This window comes from Panthera tigris, chromosome C2 (assembly GCF_018350195.1).
Source record: "Panthera tigris isolate Pti1 chromosome C2, P.tigris_Pti1_mat1.1, whole genome shotgun sequence".
Lineage (NCBI taxonomy): Eukaryota > Metazoa > Chordata > Mammalia > Carnivora > Felidae > Panthera > Panthera tigris.
The window spans coordinates 80,536,088-80,557,632 of NC_056668.1; the positions used below are offsets into that span (position 1 = coordinate 80,536,088).

At 46.2% G+C, this 21,545-nt stretch overlaps 1 protein-coding gene across 1 annotated transcript in view; it reads left to right on the forward strand.

Moving 5' to 3' along the window:
- Positions 1-21,545, forward strand: part of DGKG (diacylglycerol kinase gamma) — a 201,489-nt gene that overhangs the window by 136,737 nt on the left and 43,207 nt on the right. The window contains exon 21 of the mRNA XM_042956236.1: positions 8,925-9,015. Coding sequence (XP_042812170.1) covers positions 8,925-9,015 — 91 coding nt within the window. The remainder of the gene's footprint in view (positions 1-8,924; positions 9,016-21,545) is intronic.

Here is a 21,545-nt window from a genome sequence, read left to right on the forward strand (position 1 = left end):
AGCCATAAAGCTGTTTCAAGTAATAATTTGTTTTCCCATTTTTATTTGGCAACATCCATTTACTATTCAATCAGTGCCTCTGGTTACCAAGAGGTGACCAATGTAATTGGTTTATTTCCATTCCATGGCAAAAAATTTTAACCCACTGGTGAGCCTGTGCAGTCTTTATTATGAGTAAATGCACAAATACTATTTCACATTAAGAAATGTTGACAGCAACTCATGGACTCCTTTCATACTTTGGAAGATTCCTTGGAACCTGTGATCTTCTGGCTGGGAATCCCCGGACCCCAAAGACCCCTTAAGTGCAAACGATCTGTCATCTGTGATTTTACAGGTAATTTTTTACACATGAAAATGAGTTAAGAAGTGTCTTCAGAGGTTATTAAGAGGATTCCATATTTGTATTATAAAATACATTCCAGGCAAGTTCTTCCTCCTTTGTTGGCCTTTCTGTTTTCTTTAGCTCCTTTCTTGAGCTCTTCACTCTTTTTTTTCCCCACATTTCTGCCCACCCCCTCCTGGTCTCTGGTCACCAGTGCTCCAATCTGTTCACCACCCTAGATTTTTCTGAGTGCCATGATCCCCAGTGTGGATAATAGCCAGCAAATACCTTGCCCCTTGAAGCTGAAATACACTGAGCCAAGACAAATCTGTTGGCAGGAACAGTGGGCACAAGAGTCACACTCAGAGAACAAAAACAGCTATTTATAAAGCCTCCTTCCTGATTGCTGGGGGCTCACTTTCCCTTATACCAGAGGGGCCAATGCCCCCTCTTGGAAAAGATTCTTCCATCCACAGCTCCGTGCCTGAGGGTCATGGAGTACCCATTCCAGTGAGCAGTGAGAACAGGGGACAGCATGCAGGCTGGATTAGATGTGGTGACAAGCTTTCTGATGGGCCAGGGCAGCTGGGTGTGCGGGTGACACAGATGGCCTCTGTAGCACCTGTGAGGTAACGGTCACGGGCCCCTTATAGGACTTAATATCCTGGCCTTAGAACCAAGCCCACCTGCCTCGGCTCCTTTTTTTTTTTTTTTTTTTTTTCAACCTTCCTTTGATCTAAACTTTAGTTAACACCATTACTAAACTTGGAATTCAAATAGTGTAAAATGTTAACAGATAAAGTATTCTCGCTATTATTACTAACCTTCATCATTCAATTATAATTCAACTCAAATTGCATTTGCTCTTTCTGTGTGGCTATCCCATCTGCTTGATTTTGCTAGATTATCATTTGCCTTAGTCACCTGACACTAGTCTACTGTCTTCAGTAGTGGTAGCAATAATGCCACCAGTAACTCAACAGACCCATAAGGGTAAATTAACTGAAATTATTTGCTTTGTGTTGTAGTTGAACTGAACCTTATGAAAATTTATAATGAATGTAGTAAAGTAGCCTGTTGACATGGCATAGTTTTCCCCAGGTGTGTTTTTGGCCTTTTGAAAAATTGAACTCATTGCCACCTCTAATAATCAGATTTTACATAAAAACGCGTATTTCTGGCTTCTCTTTAAAAGATGGCAGTTCTGGCAATACTTGGGTCCACACCCCTGCATGGCGACAGCGTGGAGCACCTGGGTTCTCTCACCCTATCCCGTGTTGTGTCATCTTGCGTTGTTCAGGGAGCTTGGAGAAACCTTAGAAATCAGCCGTTCCAGGCCCTTCATTATAATGAGGAAACTGAGGCCAGGACATCCTGAGTAAGCCATGGTGTCATGTGCCAGTGTGTATGAGAACTAGGGCGGCAAGGCAGACCTCCTGCCTACTGGCCCAGCACGCCCTCTACCACATCAGTCCGCCCCCTCCACACAACACAGAACACCATCTTGTGGGTAGCATCTGTTTCACAAGACTGACAAAGAAGGCCTGACTGACTGTTTGAGTCATGACCCACTCAGGGAACCTGATTATCAAAGTCCAAACCACAAAGAGGAATACCATCACTTCAAGGGCTCCTATTTCTAGAAATAGCTGTAGTGTCCTCTTTGTAGCCTTCTAAGCCCAAAGAAATGTTTTCATGTTTTCATGACTTCAAAAGTCTATTGCCCTTAAAACTTCCTAGATTATCAGAAAAGGGCCGTCAGAAGCTCATTGCCTTTGCTGGTAAAAATGCCCAGCAGCTAGCTTGGTTTTACTTGTGGATATCCTTGAAAACAGGCTATTCATAGGCTGTCAGGATCATGACTGAATCTAGCTCAAAATTGCTGACAAATACTAAAGAACATTTTTTAATTAGTCTCATTTCGCCCTTATCTGTCAAATGAAAAGACTCAACTTACCAGTGTGCAATTGATGTTATTTTCTTATAAAACGGGGGGGTGGGAGAGATTAAGAAAACCCCAAAATAGAATCAACCCACGGTGTCACTGCTGCTGTTTGCCTCTCCTCTATGTGACTGAGAGGCCCCTGAAGCCCAGACAAGGGTTCTTCTGCCTCAAGCACGGGCTCAGCTGGGTAGTTTAGAGCCCAACAGTGAACCCAGGAATTTCTTGGACATGGAAACCAGCCTCAGGATAACTGGTTAAGGATTAGTCATCTCCAGCTAAAAGGTGATTATGAGAAGGAAAGACATGATGTGCCAAAAAAAACTCAGGAAGAGAGATGCAGAAAAAACATTCCAGAAGTCATTAAAAACACGGTTAGCTTCATTTTCTTCAAATATAGTGGCTGCCTGGGGTAGACCCCCACCCCCCACCCTACTCCTGCCCCTACTCTTGCAGCAGTAGGGGAATGAGTCTCCCGGTGATTGCATCTCCTAGCAACAAGAAAGAACAGTTAGTGAGTACTTACCATGCATTAAACACTGCTTGGTGCTCTATATTTGCCACATGAGCTTCACAACTTTGTTGGGTAGAAAACAATATTCCCATTTCATACAAGAAATGAAGCTTCAAAGAACTTAAGTCACTCACCTAGCCAGTAAGTGGCAGAACACCAAATGCATGTTCTTGTACAACTGAAGGTGAAACAGACAGAAACCGGTGCCATAACCATCCAACTGACAGTAAGGTGTCTGGGGAGACATCTTCAAAAGAGAAGGCCGCACACTGGCATTCAGACTCTGGTTGGCAAGGTGGGATAGGGGCTACAAATTGTAGAGTATCACATGCCTACAGGGTTTTACCAAAGGCTTTGGGAAAGTGCTGGTGCTGATCAAGGAAAAGGAGAAAAGGGAAGACGAGGCAAAGGAGAATGCATACATCAATCTGTGAAATTTTTATGGGGGGCAACAGTACCTATTCATAGAGTTCTCCTGAGACCAAAAAGAGATAATATATGTGAAATGCTTAGCAGAGTACAAAATCAAAAGGCCAAAGCCTGGTTCCAGATCAACAAGAAACCTGTCAGCCCTCCATGCTATACAGATCTGCTCTGACAGTGTAGACAGAACCTAAGAATCCTAGTTACTGCTCACCTGGTGTCTTGGTATGCAATGAAAATAGGCTGGGAGTTTGGTTTCCTTCCTGATCTTATGAAGGTGGAGAAAGGGGGCAACCAGGAACCTGCAGGGAACCCTGCCTCAGATAAGCCTACCGGTGAAATTCTTGGCAACAACACACCAACATATATAAAGAAAAGTTTTGTGTTATGTCACCTGGCTTGAAGCCAAGCTCCACCTCAGGGCCCGCCATTAATGGTTGACCTCAATTAGGCAGGGTTCTGGGAGGCACCTTTACCATTGTCCCAGTAGCAGGCTCTTCCTTTCTCCATCTCTACCCCCATGGCCTCTGCCTTCATACTTTCAACCATTTTGGTGGCTAGGATTGAGACAACCAAAATAATTTCCCTTTAGATGATCTCAAATGAAGGCTAGTGTCTATTTTTCTGATTAACCAGATAAGTGAGCTTCATTATGAAGAGAGTGTTTTGATTACTGAGAGGACATTGGCAACATTCAGTCAACAAACTTAATGTGGTTAGGGGAGGAGGGCCTTCCATAGACCAAGACCTGTTCTAGATGATATTACATGTCTCCTAAACTGGTTTGCCTTCTAACATTCCCTGTTCCACTCTGCTGGGGATGGTTCAAGGGCACTGCCCCTGCCCCATTTCCTGGTGAGCTGAGAGAAGGAAATGTACAGGGTGTCCAAGGAGCTTGTGGCTTTACTAGGGTCAGTTCTGGTCTCCCTGACTCTCTGAGATTGTGTAGATTCAAAACCAGGAGCTTCCTATGACAGATTCAATTCAAACTCCTCTAGAACTCCCCTGGCCACTGGGAGCTGTGAGGGCCTGACACTCTGCATCAGGCAGTATCTCCTAGGATGGAATGTAACCACTAACACCCCAGGTCCCCAAGTACACGCATTTAACAAGCTGGTGAAGGAGAACCACAGCAATCTAGTAAGGGCAACAGGAACACATGCCACCACACCACAGAGTTTGCAAAAGCATGCTATGATACAGGGGCAGGGTAGTGGGGCACAGACAGGGTTGGGTGCCACTCTGCACTAACTCACTTTGCAACCGTAGACAAGTTATTTATCTTCCCCGGATCTTAATTTCCTTACTTGTAGCAATAGTATCTACCCCACAGGGTTCTTCGGAGACTTGAAAGAGATGGCATATGTAAAATGTTTAGTGGTCATGGGTATAGGCCATGGGAATGGAATGTATTCACTTCTAACTAAACCGTGCCTGAGTTAAAAAAGAAGTAAAAGCTCTTAAATTTTGGACACATAGTCTTCTGTGTTTAAATGTTCAAATGTTAGTGTCTCGGTGAAGCTATTCAAAGAATGTAAGCTCTGTGAGGCCAGAGACCCTTATTCATCACTTACCTCCAAAGCTTACACAGTGCCTCACCCATAGTATGGCTCAACAGATGTTCTATGGATGGATGCATGGATAGATAGGCCAAAACACAAAAGTGCTGTCCTTCAATTGCAAAGGGGGCTGCCACCGGAGAATTGATTTCCTCCGTCCCTCTCTCAGTGAATGGCACCTGCCATCTCATGCTAAGGTAAAAATCTGGACGTCACTGTGACCATTCTTTCTCATTCACTCTTCACAACCAATCAGCTCTGTCAGTTCTACCTCCTAAATTTTAGCTGGTGAATGCACTCTCTTCTCCATAACTCTACTGTCACTGCCTTTGTTCCTTGACCTTCCCAATTCTGTTCTGTTCTACACCACCTGAAAACTACTCTCTAGGCCTCCAGTCTGTACCCAGCCCTTCTAAGCCGCTCTCCACACTTGGGACAGAGTGATTTTTAAAAAGCACAGATTTGATCAGGTCATTACTGCCACCCTGCACCCCCAAACCCTCGCCAGCAGCCTCAGTTAAGGATGTTCCATGACACACTGTAGACGTAAAGATAAAGCCCGAACACCTAAGCATGGCATTCTCAGCCTTCACAAATGTGCTCCTGTCTGCCTCTCTAGCCTTACCTGGCCAATCACCAACCCACCCACCTTGGGCTCCAGGGCATCTATAGCAAGTTTATATTCTCTCTTGCCCTGTGCAATTGCCTGGGCTTCTTCCTCTTCCTGGAGTGCTCTTCCTCCACCTTCCCTGTTCTCTTCCACATTCTTCAGAACTCAACCTTGCCATCACGCCCCTGGATTGCTTTCTCTGATTGCCCCTGGCCCAAGAATCGGATGTCCTTCTTCCTAGGTACTCCCAGTGCTTAGGGCTTAGCCCACAACTGTGTGAGCTTTTTCCCTGTCTGTCCTTCCCAGGTGCCTGGCTCACCTAAAACACTCAAAGTGCAGTGTTTTATCTTCAGTGTACCTAGTACACCCCCATCTAGTTCTGGCACAATGACTTTCTTTTTTTTTTTTTTTTAATCCCTGCTTTCATGAAGCTTATATTCTCTCTCTCTCTCTTTTTTTTAATGTTTATCTGTTTTGAGAGAGAGCGAGAGCCAGTGGAGGAGGGGGAGAAAGGGAGGGAGACAGAGAATCCCAAGCAGGCTACACACCATCGGCACAGAGCCTGATCCAGGGCTCGAACTCACGAACCATGAGATCATGACCTGAGCAGAAATCAAGAGTTGGATGCTTACCCAACTGAGCCACCCGGGTGTCCCGGCACAATGAATTTCTCAAATTGATAAATATTTGTCACACCATTCACTTTCTCAGAAGCACATTCATAATCAACATCACGTCTTTGGATGTTGTGGGACCAGGCAAGATAATTAGCCAAGGATTAGAGTATGGTCTATAACTCCAGAAAAATCTATCAGAATAAACATGTGGAGAACATGTTTATAACTAAACGTCAAGACATGATCCAACAAATATGATCACACATTTTTTTGTCCTAGAAAAATTTGCACATATAATATCTACAGCCACCCAATCTGATCTGTCATTTTTGCCCTACTATGTTATCCAAACATGCCAACTCAAGACACTGAATTAATAGCCAGTATGTAAGCGACTAACGTTCTTGGTGAGCTTGCTATGCAGTAAGCATTATGTGAAGTGCTTTGCAATCACTTGCAAAGTGATTTAATCTTCTCACCCTCTGAAGCACATCTTTTTAGTATTGCCATCTTACAGATGAGGAAACTAAGGCGTAACACTTGCCAAAGATTACACAGGCAGCAATGGACATCTTACCAGCAGGAGATGAGTAGTCTGTTTGATCCTCTCAGTCATTCTGCTACACTGACCTAACCATGACCTCTTAACCTTATTAGATTATCAGAAGAGCCACTTCTGGGCAAAAATAGCTGGTGGCTTCCGGAAATTTTTATTAAAACTCTAAATCTCCTGGCAATAACTTTCAAAAGTCATGATTCAGACCAGAAATGATATTTGAAAATGGAATCACAATGCAGGTCTCTTGGCTACAGAGATGCTTTCGCTGCTGGGGAGGAATGCTCAACCTTGACATTTATGACAATCTGTGTTTTTCCTGTCATGGGGCTTTCTCCATCATTGTCTGTTGAAAGGCACTGGCCCTCATTTAATCCTCCCTGAAGAATCCTGTCAGGCTTAATCCGTCTGTCCTATTCCTTGATTGCCATTTCATTGAGATCTAGAGGAATGTTTCTTAAAGTCCTGACAGCTGACTACCTACATAATGATCCCCTGGCCACTCATAAAAATGCATATTCCTGGGCCCCGTATCTATCGCATAGACTCTCTACAGATAGAAGCCCAAGAAGCAGCATTTTAATTGCATTCTCCAGGCAATTCTTATGAAGACCAATGTTTCAGAACCACAAATGTGGTTTCCACATCCTCACAGCTCCAAGTGTGCTCCCTGGACCAGCACCAGCAGCTTGCTAGAAAACACAAAATTCTTAGGCCCCAGTCCTGAACAACTGAATCAGAAGTTGCATTTTAATGAAGGTGATTTGTATTCACATTACTGTGCATACAGAGAACCAGTGATCTAGAACAGTGTTTCCCAATATTTTTCATTTCGTGGCACGCGTGGAAAACAAAAGCACTTGGTTAGCATACAGATGAGAATGCCCAGTACGACAGTGGGGGCTCAGCTCCAACTTGGCCACCCCGAAGACTGAGGGGATCGATACTCCAGGCATGCCTGATTACAGCACACTAGTTGAGTAGCACTGGTCTACTTACAAGTATACCCAAATCTGTTGACTTTCTACATTAGGCGTAACTCCCTAAATCTTGCCTATTCTTATTTCCCTCATTATTTATCATTTCTTTTCAAGCACAGGTAGAGTCAGAAAGGCTCCGTCAACTAGGTCTTAGGAATCATCATACAATGGAAGAACACAGTCGCATCTTCACATTCCAGGCAGACTCTTTGAGAAATGCAGAGATAAAAAGTTGTCTGTTATTCTGAAGAGTCATCTGCTATGCCCCAAGGAATACGAGGAAGAAATAAGAGCCTTCTGCCCTTCAAAGAATGCTCTTTTCCTCTTAGTTCACAAATCTGAGGATAGAGGATCACCAGCACACAAGGTGGCTTCCTCTCTCCTGAAGAACGTGCCAAGAAAAATGTGATTTTGTTTAATCCTTCCCTGGCCAAATCTGCCATCTTATAAACTGGACAGGTGTCCCTTCTCTTAGCTAGCCCCTGATAATGGGACGACAGTTGGGAGGGAGGGAATGGAAATAGAATACCTTCAGTCAGACACACTACTTGCTGAGACGATCTGATCAAAATGATCAAGTGTCCGGACACACCATCTGACTTCTCAAAGCCCCCAGCTACGTGGGAATCCCTTTCCTTCCCCCACTAAAGATGTTGAAAAATTGTAAAGCTCTAAATGTTGAGCTCTTACTTTGAAGCAAATGACAAGATCTACCCCTAAATGAAATATTGTCATAACCTAAGCAAATACAATTGAGGAAAGGGTGGTGGGGGGAGAACTCTTGCTCCCAAACAACTCCGTTTTTTTCTTCTCTTCTCACTTTATCTGCAAATCTGTGTCTAATTCTCTCCATTCTGCTTCCCTCAGTCAGAGCATGGACAAAGTAGCACATGTGTTGGTGGGTTTAGTGTGGGACTATCTCTTCTCTGTGCCAAGACTGAATATACCTCAAGTCTCAAAAGTCTGTCTGATCTTCCCTTCCTACCCCAGCTATACTCAAGAGAGGGCTCTACCTGAAGTCCCTCTGCATTAGCAGTAGAGAGGACCATGATCAGAGAATGGTGTCACTTGTCGCCTCTGGTTGATTTTCATAGAACCTTCCCTTGATCCAGATCCAGAGGCAAACACACCTTTCTCCTGCTCTGACCAGGAAGTTCAGAGCAGTTGGTGGTTCAGCCGAGTAGCCATGATGTCTATGAAATGAACGGGTTTTTCTCTAAGTTCTTTGCCGGAACGGTTGGTGAAAAATCTCTACCCCTATCATCTGATCAACAAGTGCTAAAAACACAGGAGTGGGGAAAGCTGAGGGCTTGGGCCTCCCAGCCCCAACAGCATAGCCGTCTTGCATGACCACTTCAAACACATGATACTGAGTCAGCTCTCTGCTTCGTGGCGCAGGATGAAGAACAAACTGTGGTACTTTGAATTTGGCACCTCTGAGACCTTTGCGGCCACCTGCAAGAAGCTGCATGACCACATAGAGTTGGAGGTGAGTCCTCAGGTGGGAATAAGCCTTCTCCAGAGCTTAGTTCTGCTCCTGGACTGTCACACACACCCTCAGGACATATCCCCTGGGTCCTGAACAGGTGACCCAGAGTGGAGTCCACTTGTCATATCTCCATCGTATTCCCAAACACCGCTACAGCCTCACTCACCGTTCCAACCACTGGACCTGCCCTTTTGGGCCCGTCCAGAGAACCCCTGGGGCTCTGGGGCCTAGAGGTCCATTCCCGTCCTCAGCCCTGCCCCCACTGTGGCCTTGCAGTTGCCCCTTCGCAGAGAGGCGAACACTCAGTTGTCGCCAGCACAGAAAGGCAAGCTGCTGGTGGGGAGAGGCAATGTCCCAAAGCTGGTCAAAGCCTGGGAGCAGACACCCCCCAGCTTGCTCCGCCCCCACTGTCACAGCTGCTTCAAGGAGCTGACTTCAGAGGTACCCCGGGTCGGCTTCGTGGGCATGCAAACTGTGCAGCTGCTCAGAAGAGCCCTCAGCTCAATGCTCTTCTGTCACCATCTTGAAATTCTTGAAAACTTTTTAACAAAGGGCCCTGCCTTTTCATTTTGAACCGGGCCCCTCAAATTACGTAGCTGATCCTGTTGCTAACTCTTCTGGCACTTTTAGCAGCCTGCCTCACACAGTTTGCCTGAGGTTTCCCTCCCCTAGTTGATAAACTGCCCGCCTCCCACCCGCTCACCCTACTCCTACTGGGTTCCCCTCAGAAGTCTCTTCACCACTGTGAGAGGGCTTCGTTGGTCTCTGGCCACCTGAAAGGCCAAAGGTCTATGCACAGCAGCTTGCCTCTGCTCTGCGGGTCCTCGGGCTGTTGGTTCCCTTGCCCATGGTTCTCAGCTACCACACCATCTTCCCGTGGGATTCATGCCTGTCGCCTTGTTTTCACTTGAGAAAAACAAATGAAAGAGGCAGCCAAAGAGTTCAGCCAGGGTGGGCTCGTCCTGGCCCACCAGCTTTGTCCCTAAGCCTGAATTAGCAGTCAAGTTGGGCCTGGGCACCACTTTGAGGAGGAGCATTTGGCCTAAAGCAGTGTGGGAAAGCCCCACCATTCCCTGCAGAAGGCAGCCTGTGCGCACAGGGAGTTTTCACAAACAAAACACAAAGCCAGAGATTCTGGGCTTCTATTTGACTCATCTGCCTGCCTCTCCCCTCCGTTGCCGGGTTACCAATCCCAGAGTGGGAGGATCTGGTCAGGGCTAATCCCTAGAACTTTTGGCCAGCTCAGGGCTCAGTTGGAGGGCAGAAAGGCCCAGGAGCCAGGGCTCTGTGTCCCCAGGTGGGACCAGCTACACCGGGGAGAGGCTGAGGAGCTAGCCCACCTCTCTGAATCCACTGCCTGGGAGAGAGCTACAGAGGAGGACAGGGCTGGGCTCGGAGCCTGAGCCCGGCCAACAGAAATGTGTGTGCATTTCTCGCGTTGGCATGATCGCCTGGTGGGGTCTCTTTAAATATACCCCGAGTGAGGGACAGCCCCAGCCTAACCACTGCCAGCTGCAGGCACACAGCAACTGCTTGTTCTCCCTGCAGCTGGCCTTGAAACTGTGCCCAGAATAGAGCAGCTCAGCTCCCCTGCCTGTGCAGCTCGCCCTCCCGGCTGCTGGTTCCCTCTGGGGCCAAGACACAACAAGGGCTCCTCCTCAACCACATGGGGGGCTAGTGGCCTCCCTGCAAAAGATGCTGGTGACCTCTGGAGGGGGTGGGATAGTTCATGCTGTGGGTTGTTGGGGACTTTGGGGAGCATTTCCTGTTTTCCTTATCTACCCATAATGAGTCTTTTTAGTATTTATTCATGAGGGGAATGGGGGGGGGAGGGGTCTTGTGACAGGCGGCTTCTAACACCCGCAGGATTGGGGCTGGCACCTTTTTTTGCATCCAGAGAGCAGTGGGTAGACTTGTGATCCAGAGGGGGACAGAGAGACAGAAGGGAGCAAGGCATGTGAGTGACAGGGGTTGCAGGGCACCAGAGGTAGCTATGAGAGCATCAGGAGCCTCGGGCAGAGCAGTAAGAGAAGCTGGTTAAGTGACCTGCTAAATGTGGCCGCTACACACAACAGCCCGGGCCCACGAGGACCAGCACACTCATCAGTTCAAGGTCAGTGGTCCCAAGAATAACTCCACACAGGTGTTTATACTACACGTCACCACTTTCAAACCCCTAGCTCGGCTTTTATTGCATTGTCCCACAGCAACCCTATGAGCTGCATAGGTCGGGTATTATTATCCCCATTTCATGGAAAAGCAAGTTGAGGCCCGGAAGTTTAGGAGGGTAAAAACAAAGAAGAGAAAAGTGCAAAGGGGAGAGGAAAAGGTCACATGCTTCTGCTGCCTACCGTAATGTGCCCTCGTTTGACACAATAACCTAGTGAGGCAAATATCATCACATTTTTTTAAATGTTTATATATTTATTTTTGAGGGAGAGCACAAGAAGGGAAGGGCCAGACAGTGGGAGACACAGACTCTGAAGCAGGCTCCAGGCTCTGAACTGTCAGCACAGAGCTCAACACGGGGCTCAAACTCAACAAACTGTGAGATCGTGACCTGAGCCGAAGTCGAACACTTAACCAATTGAGCCACCCAGGTGCCCCTCGTCACATTTTTTTAAATAAAGAAACCGAAGCTCAGATACATCAAGTAACTTGACTAAGATTCTATTGCTGGAAACTTGTGAGAGCGAAGATTCGAGGTCTCCTGGAATGAGTTTTGTTTGAACCCAATACAGATTTACCTTAAAAGTGCTAGAAACTCAGTGAATGCTTCAGCACGGATACACAGGTTTTTCCTCCTTTGTTGAATGTGGGCCCATTTGGTTCTGTCTCTGCTGAGGCAGCCAGGTGGGTCTGCTGAGAAATGCTTTAAAAGAACGGAAGACACAGTCCTAACCTCATTTGAGAAAGGAATCAGTTCATGCTGGACCATAGGAGTCAGAGTTATGCCTTAAAGTTTGCAGAACGCTTTCCCATGCGGCATCTCATTTTATTTTGATCCATCAAACATTGAGGGCAAATATTCCCATCTTTATGGGTCAGGAAGCTGAGGCTGAGAGGGTCAGTAACTTGAGAGCACAAACTGCTAAGGGGTTGAGGGGAACAGATAGTAAAGTCTATGTAGTTGCTCTGTGTGTGTGTGTGTGTGTGTGTGTGACAGAGAGAGAGAGAGAGAGAGAGAGAGAGAGAGAGAGAGAGAGAGAGAGAGGGAGGGAGGGAGAGGGAGAGAGAGACACGCTGGTAAAAATCAGGGTGGTAAAACTCAAAAGCTAACCTGAGATTACACAGGAAAGGTCTCCATTAAAAGTCTCTCACAGGAAACACCACCTGTTTCTCTGAGGCTAATGGCTTGTTGAGAAGGACTAGGAGACTTGGTTGCTTCTTGGAAAGCTTACAGCCCAGTCGACAGAACACACAACAGCTGGTTAATATAGCATACTCACTTGACTAGTGCTAAGGAAATTAGACCCAGGGGTCCTGGGGAACCGCATGAGGCAGATCACTCTAGATGCTGTTTTGAGCCGCTCAGAGACTCAGGCAGGGGAGAAGGTAACGCTACATCTCCTGCTCAGCCGCGGACACTCGGCCAGGGCGGGTGCAGTGAAAGGCGCCTGGCCCAGACAAGACCAGGAGGTTAGCCCAGCTCTGTAATTAGGTCAAGTAACTTGCTGAACAGTGTGTCTGGGCCTCAGTATTCTTATCTATAAAATGGGGGGGAAGGGGTTAGGCTACTTCCCAAGGCTGTTATCCAGATTAAAGTTTTCATGATTGTTGTTTGTTTTTTTTTAAACTAGCAGTGGAACTAACTGCCTCACAGAATCTGCAAAGCAGCCCTAAGTGGCAGGTGTCATCACCTTTCCAGAGTAGGGGATTGAAGCTGAGAGAAGGCAAGGAGCTCCCTTGAGGTCTACAGCTTATGTATGGTCAGATCAGGCTTCAAATCCAGATTTGCCCAAGACCCAGGACTTTCAAGGAAGTCCTGGCACTTCAGTTTAGAACCCAGATTCTCAACTAAGTATGGGGCATGTGTGATCTCCTTTTATTCATACGCTTTTATTTATTTTAACATTTCAGATAGCCTTTAAAGTAGGCATGAGATTTTTACCTTTATCAAAAAAAGAAGATAACAAATATTGCAAATGCTCGCTCTAAATGCTTCCTTTCTGGCAACTATGAATGCTAGTGTTGTTCCTGGAAAATGGGTGCTCCGTAAATTGTGGTTGACGCTAATTAAGAAGCCAGCATGTCACCCACATGACTGTCATCATCCCTGGTCTCAGGCTTCTCTCGGGGTCTCTTAGTCTCTGACTTCTCCCTCCCTCCCAAAGCTGCCATTAAGGTTCATTTTCACCTGATTTCACCTGAATAAACAGATAGGGGCTGGGGTGAGGGAGGGACCCAGTGAGTCACCTCCCCCACCCCAGGCCCAGAATAGCTTTGGAAAAAGGTTCTTAGACGTGATCATAGCTAGGTGGAGCCAACCAGGCAGGCTTCAACTCGAGCACTTATTTTACATGCTGTGGAAATTTTTCATTTTCCTGGCTAAAAATAAGAACTTCCAAAATTCCTTGATATTTTATCTACTTTAAAACAATGTTCACAAGGGAAGGCTAGCTGGCTCCACTAATATGAATTTCTGCATGGGGAAAAGTGAATCCAAATTTGGAAGCTGCTCAAAAAAAATGTTATCCAGTATATTTTGGGAATCCGCACATCAGGTTCCCCCTCCTCCCCACCCGCCACAACGTTTAATTGAGGAATTTTTTTAATGCAACAAAGTCTTGGGAATGATATATCAAATACTCCCATTTCCCCCCCCCACTTAGAAATATTTGTCAGTATTTTGTTTTATTCCCTTCAAGTATGTTTTAATCAAAGGAATAAAATATTACAGATAGAACTCAGTTCCCCCGCAATCCTTTTGTGCCCCACAACTTGCCTTTTTCATGCACCATGATGTTCCTGAGATCTCTCCATGCTGATGCTGATAGAGCTAGTTCGCTACTTTTACCTGTTCTGTGGCATCCATACCCCATCCCACCCCACCCCCTCATCACCCCTGCCCCCAGATATGGGGAGGAGGAGCAGAAATGGGAACCATAGCCGCCGCCATGGAAATGCAAGTGGTGACCATTTGACAGAGGGGTTTAGCAATATACACTCAACTGAAAGCACATCTGTAGATCACGTGACCCAGGAACCCAGACCTAGAGAATTTCCTGCACGTGAGCTCACAAGAGGCTAAGCAAGCACGGAGGCGCAGTGCAGCATTTCGTTATTACAACAAAATGGAACCCACCCAAGTGACTGTTCTTCTAACACTTTGAAAAGACAGTGTGAGTGGAAGTACTAAATGCCACTGAATTATACACTTCAAAATGGTTAATTCTGTCTTATGCGAATTTCATCTCAAGTTTTGAACATTTAATTTTACAAAAGGGAGTGTGCTGGGTACTGTGGTAGGGATAGCTGATCCTCATCATGGTATGGGCTTTGTCTATGAGAATCCTAAATTCTAAAACTAACATTTGGCAAGCCATGTACACGTAAAGGAGTTAATAAATGATGCATCAGGTTATTTTAGGATTGGGCAGATACCTTTAGCTACTCCAATCCATTCAAGGGCCATTATTTTTCAAAAGAGTGAAATCAAGAACTTTACAGGTTAAGTAGCTTGGCCAAGCTCACCCGGGCCAGTTAGGTGGCACAAGTTTCGACTGGGGGCATTCTTACTCTGCCTCAGTATCCACCTACAATATCGCACGCTCTTAAATGAGAGGGAAGAAATCTACAAGCACTGTGGCCTCTTCTGGCATTGAAACCTTCTCAGTCTGGGCGAGTAGAGCCCTTCAGAGCTTGGAGTAGTGAAGGTGGGAACTGGCCAAACGCTCAGCCCATCGACCCAGCTGTAAATCCAAGGGAGATGAAATGAAAACATGCTCCCAGGGAAAGGAGAGGTGAGAAGAGCATTCAAATGGATTTCGAATTCCTGGAAAATAAAAAGGTGGTAACCTGATTACGCATTAAGCCTTAGAGTCAAAGGACGGCTGCGGTGGGCCTTAGCAAGACATCCTCCTTCTAGTCTGTTCCCTTCCTTGGTCAAGGCCAGTGGCTCCATCACTCCGGCACCATCCTCACAGTGAGACCATCCAAGGCAGCTCTGACCATCTCACATTGCTTCCTGACCATCACCCTGTCCTCAACACTGCTGGTGTCCCTACCTCAGTTCCTTCCTGCTCCCTCCTGCTACAGGGGCAACTCTTCTCCTGATTGTAAAAGCAACCCAAATTCATGGTAGAACTTTAAACTATAGAGGAGCAGAAAAGAAAAGCAGCCCACAATCTCAGCAGTCAGTTCAGCACTGTTATACTGCAGGCCATGTTTTAACCCTGTAGTAATATTAGCTCTCGTTTCTTTAAAATCAGGATTCTAGGGGCACTTGAGTGGCTCAGTCGGTTAAGCGTCCGACTTCGGCTCAGGTCATGATCTCGCAGTTCGTGGGTTTGAGCCCCATGTCAGGCTGTGTGCTGACAGCTCAGAGCCTGGAGCCTGCTTGGGATTCTGTGTCTTCCTCTCTCTGCCCTTCCTCCTCTTGCGCACTCTCTCTCAAAAATAAGTAAACACTAAAAAGATTTTTTTAAATCAGGATTCTAGAACGACCTCTATGTTTCTTTGATTCCTTACATCTTTACCCATTTTTCAACACAGCTCCATCCTCCCTCTCCGCCTCTTTCAGCCATGTGCTGGCCACAGGTTTCCTTCACTGATCCTTAAAATCTCTCAGCCGAATAAGAAGAAATGATTTCTGTCAGTTTTCTCTTACAGAATCCCACTGTTTTCTTGCAGTTTCAGCCACATAACTTTTTCCCTCTCTTAAACAACCCCTCTTTTTCATCCCACAAATGTGTACCCTATATTTCACTCCAAGCCTCCATTCATCCATATGCTTTTATTCTCTTGTTCTTTTCCATTTCCTTTGTTCTTTTTGAATTGCTTTGATTTTCTTTGTCTGCAGACTCCTGGCTACACATACTTTGTGTCTTCCAAGGACCTTGGGATAACTTTTAAGGATGAATTCTCATGTGCGTATTTTCACAAAGCGGTGGGAGATACAAGGCACGGTGGCTAGATGAGGCCCTCCGCAGTCTCAGATGACCCGGGTTGGGGTCAGGTGGCAGTATGTCAGGTTAGGAGGCACCCCCGTGACAGGTTCCTGGAAGATGGCTGTGCTAACCTCTGCCCCGGTGAGCTTAATTTTTCCACCACCAAGGTCCCTTAGTGGAAGAATAACTTCCCTAAGCCATATCTACAAACACATGCATCATCTAAGTAATGATCAACTGTGAGCTTCTATCAGTGGGATATGTGTCATTTCTCTTAGACTTTTTAGAATATTGAAAAGAATCATCATCTTCTCCACACTCAGGAGATTCAACAACCTCGAGCCTGTTCTCGGGGAACAGAAGCATTCCAGTCTTTTCCTGCTTCTACAACTGGGTTATGTGACAGGGACTATTACAGAGAATATCGCAACAGACAGAGAATATACAAGTATGACTTGTTGGCCCTTATCTGTCTTAGGGAGGTCATAAATTGGCTGATCCTGGTCTTCTACAGAAGAGGAATTAAGAAGGTAGAAGAAGTGACTCTTTCTGGAAGGGTATATAATCTAACAAAGGATCAGATACATACCATGTGCACACATACATGTTATATCTCAAGTCCATTAGGATCAGCAATCATTTACCCTTGCAACGAGCTCCATCCTGGCATCTTCATACACACCTTATTTAATCCTTAAAACAACTCTACACGTTGTATATAATTGCCATTATTTATGCAAGGAAACTGAGTCTCCTAAAGATAACTAAGAACTCTAGGATTAGATGAGCCCCCACAGTGCCGCAGCACTCCCCGGAAGAAATGACCTCTGTATTACACTCTGCTTTCCGCCTAATGCACATGCCTGGAGAGTGGAGCTCCCATTCGGGATCTGGCATATCTATTAGGCAGTCAGCTGTCTGAAGCAAGGACTCTGTCTTACCCATTCTGTATCCCCAGGCCTAGCCCAGTGCCTGAAATTAAGTCATTGCTCTGTAGTTATTAATCATAAAATTGAACCAAAGAGTGAAAAGTCCCATAATTAGCGTAAACACTAACGGAAATGACCACTTGACCAGCCTCCAGCGATACCCACTTGTTGAAAGCCACCAAAATAAAAGGGACCCACCTTGCTGCATTTGAAACACAAAGAGGGTGGTGGCTGAGCTTGCCGCCTGGCACTTGGGCCTTCTAACTGCCTTGAGTGGGAAGTCCTCCCACACCCATCCCTGAGCGGTTGCTGGGACCTCTGAAAGTAGCAGAGGGTCTGAGACAACTGTCAACCCAGGGCAGGAAATGCCAGAGTTCTCCCACTTCTTTCCCACCGAAGAGAGTTAAGACAGTGAGTGGGTAGAGCCCATGAGGGAGTCATGGTGCCAGGCAGCTGTGGCACCAGAGGAAGTGACCCTGAAAGGCAGAAGAAGGGGTCTCCATTCGGAGCCCTCTCTTACGGCCCAGAACCCTACCTGCCCCTGAGCCCTGCCTGTCTCCATGGCAGTCAGCCCTGCCCTGTCTGCCAGAAAGCTGGACCCTTCAGAAAGCTCTATTCACCCCAAGTTGGCCTGAGCAACACAGACAGACAGCGAAACCTGTTAATCTGCATCCAGAGCAGAATGCCTCAATACACCGGTTTTTGGGGTTTTTTGTTTTGTTTTGTTTTTTAACTTGGGGAGGGTGGAGCAGTATATAGGAAATGGCTTTGCCTTCTGTCCAACTCTGAGGCAACCCACCACCATGGGCTCTGAGAAACAGCAGTTTTGTTTTGGAAACTGGCACCCAGCGCAGGCTCGCTCCTGGAAATGAATTTGGTACCCCCCCCCCAGCTGCAATGTTCTACTTCCAGCCTCCCTGCCAACACCCCCTTCCAGCTGCCCCTCTCAAAGGCACCATTGTGCCCGCCTGGCACAGCAACAGAGGAGGGCTGAAGAAGAAGAAAACATTTTCTGCCCATGGGATGTTCTTAAGCAGGTTGTGTGTACATGGCTTCAATGCTGCATTCCTGGAGCCCACACAAACCCGCCAAAACTCCATCATCCCTGTCACAGTTGGAAGCCACTTTCCAGTCTATCTGGCCCACCACAGCTCACTGTCAGAGAACACAGAGCACGCAGCTGGGTGGGTGAAGCTGGTGGGAGGGGGGTCACGATGACACATTTTCAGTACAGCGCTCCAGCCTGCCAAAGCAAGGCTGAACGTAGACTCTAAACTGGAAGGGGATTTAGTCCTATTTACCACTCGACAAAAAGATTCATTCTGGCACATTCTGATACGTGCACATCCAGCCTCTTCCTGGGTACTCCAAGGGTAGGAAGCTCACTACTTTTCCTGAAAACCCTGTTCCATTGCTGGACAGCTCGGACTTTCAGAAAGTTCTTCCCAGTGTTGAACAAGGATGTGTGTCCTGTTCATCGCCATATCCTTCCCCTGTCAGCGCCTAGCGCAGTGCTTGGAACAAAACAGGTGCACAATAAGTGTTTGAGGGATGCATGACTGAGTTCCTCACCCATCCACTGGGCCTATTTATGCCCTCTGGCGGCACATAGAACATTCCTTCTTGTTCCAGTTACAGAACATGTAACTGCCCCTCATAGGTCTAAAGATCTATCTTCCACATCATCTATTATTTTCACTGAGCTAAACATCCCCCGCTCCTCATGTGACTCAGTATACAGACCCATGACTATACTGACCACTCTTCTCTCCATTGACCCCATTTTTTTCAATGGCCTCCTTAAAATGAAGGCTCCACTCCCTTGTATCTAGAATACTCAAAAAATGGTCTCATAGGTAACAAAGCACAAGGTTAACAGGCATCAGGTACATGGTGTATAAGTTGGACTGTCTTCTTGAGCTGATTATTTGCATTTCATGCAGGAATCTTCAGGCTCATGAAGGCTACCATGAACCTGGATAAATTCGGAAAAGAAGGACCTTCCTTAGTTTCACTAAGTCCATGTTTCCTCATCTGTAAAAATGAGGCTACAAATACCAACACTGCAGGGTTGTAAGGATTAGACATAAGATATATGAAGTGCCTGGCTCATAACAGTTACTCAATAAACGATATACCTTAATATTACATAACACTGCCCCTCTGAGTGCAGGGAAAGCCATATCTTGTAAGATTTACCCATATGCCAGGCTATTTTTTTTTTTACATAGATAGTACTGGACAACGTTTCCAATAATGCCATCACCACTCAGTAACACCACTCAATTTATCACCTTCTCTTCCCTCGGGATACACATAAGCTTATTGACACTAAAAATATTCTCTTTAGTTCTTCTCTGGGGAAAACAGACATCATTGTTTGCCCTGGCTGCTTTTCTTTCACTCCCAATAAATGTCTCTGTTCTGGCCATAGGCCCTGGAGATATGTAGATATCTACTTCCTTCTCAGCTTGCTTGCTGGTGCATCAGTTCCAACCCTACTTTCAGTGATGTCACATTGGGAGCTTGAAACTGGCCATAGTGGGAGTATTTATACCATGAACACCACGATCAGAGCTGCTGCTGCTTTTTTTTTTTTTTTTTTTTTTTTCCCTCCTGGAGATCCTGCTGTTAAGCACTTAGCAGCACACTACTGCCTCTAGCATTGACCTGCTGTGAGCACCTTGAAGACAAGGACTGTGTCCCATTTCTGCTCCATCCCCCAGGGTCTAGCACAGAGTAAGTAGGTTTTCATCATTCTTGATAGATGAGTAAATGCTTTTGTCTTCTGTTTCTTAATGTCTCATGTAAATCAGGCCCCATGTGCCCTATTCTTGTTACAAGCTGTTCAGCTATAGATTTCCCTTAGCTGTGATCAGAGGACTACTTCTTTCACACTTGGATTAACCTTCCTTCTCTCTCCCTAACCTGGACATTCAGATGTCTACTTTATTCGGTCCATATATTCATCCTTGGAAGTTGTGGAAATTCATCTAGAAGGAAAGAAACCTTGTCAGGTTTCTTTAAAGAACACCCTTCCATTTTGGGATTTCTCCACGCATTCTTTCTTTCAATTAACAAATAGTTATATTGGACATCTAATGTGGATAAGGCATGCCAGGTACTTTGGAAAACATAGAGCTGTGTAACATATGGGCCCTATCCTCTGGGAGCTGAAAGTCTCCTGGGGACAGGCGAATAATACATAGCAGAATGTGCATTCCACATTTGAGAGAAAAGCAAAGCAATGAAAATTCAGAGAAGGAAAAGATCAGTTTCTACCAAGAGCATTGGGAAAAGCCTTATAGAAGAGATAGGTTTTGAGCTGGAAAGGTAGGATTTTAACATGCTTAAAAGAGGTGGCTGGCAGTTTAGGGAATGAGACCAGAAATAAAAGCAGATAGGCCCAACTCTGTGGCCTATGTGCAGACCAGTTTCAGCTACCATGACAGGCCTTTTCTAGGATCCAGCTCACCCTCTTCCTCAGCAACTTTCCTCTTTTCAAACCAAAGGACACCTTGGACCTGTGCCTAGCCTTCCCCATAGTATAACTTACATTCCAACTTGCCAAGGCAATTCACAGAGAACACCCTCCCTACCTACCAACGCAGTAATGTTTCCCACTGTAAGTGAGCACCACCCCCATTCTCACCTGGGCCCTATAGGAGGCTGGGGTTGTACAGGGTGGTTCAGATGCTTTCTTTTTGCCTAATACCTCAGCATCCTGTTCCCTCAAAAAAGGGGGTGGAGGATCTCGGTCAGGTCTTTATGTCAGCCAACCTTGAGTGTATATCTGAGGCTCTGACATAGAGCCCCAGCATCAGGTGAGGCCACCCTCTCCTCCTGCTCATCCTCCTCTCAGCCCTTCAGAACCTATTCAAGTGTGTCTGGATATCATCCACCTCTTCTTCAGCCCTCACTCTTCCTCCCCACTGTAATTGAAATATTGTTTTCCCTAGACATTGCCCAGTACTTCCCTACTTCACTCTTCAAAAGACACCCCTGCCCCCATTTCTCACTCAGTAGAGTAGGAAAGGACTCCAGTATCCTCATCAGACCAATGTCCGCCACTTCTTTTCCACTCCATTTACTTCTACCCTAGGTACTCCCAACGTCCTCCTCCCTCTGTGCATTTATCCAACATGTATTCATTCATTGAGTATCTTCTCTGCCTCAAACATCCATGAAAACCCTTCTCCTCAATCATATTACCCTTTAGATTCCATCTTCTCTCTCCAGCCCCATTTGCCCTCAAACCACATGGCTGTTCTGACTCTGTTTCCTCACTACTACGCCTACCCACCCTGCAGTCCCCAGTTAAACCCTAGCTCTTACAAGAGTTAGCTGTGTAATCTAGGAAGGTCACTTACCAACTGTATGACTCATTGTTCTCATTTTGGTAATTAGAGGTTACCAGATCTAATATCCATCTGGTTTTACCATGCTAAGATTCTATGCTTAGGCCCTCATCGAGCTGCCAAAATCGCTCTTT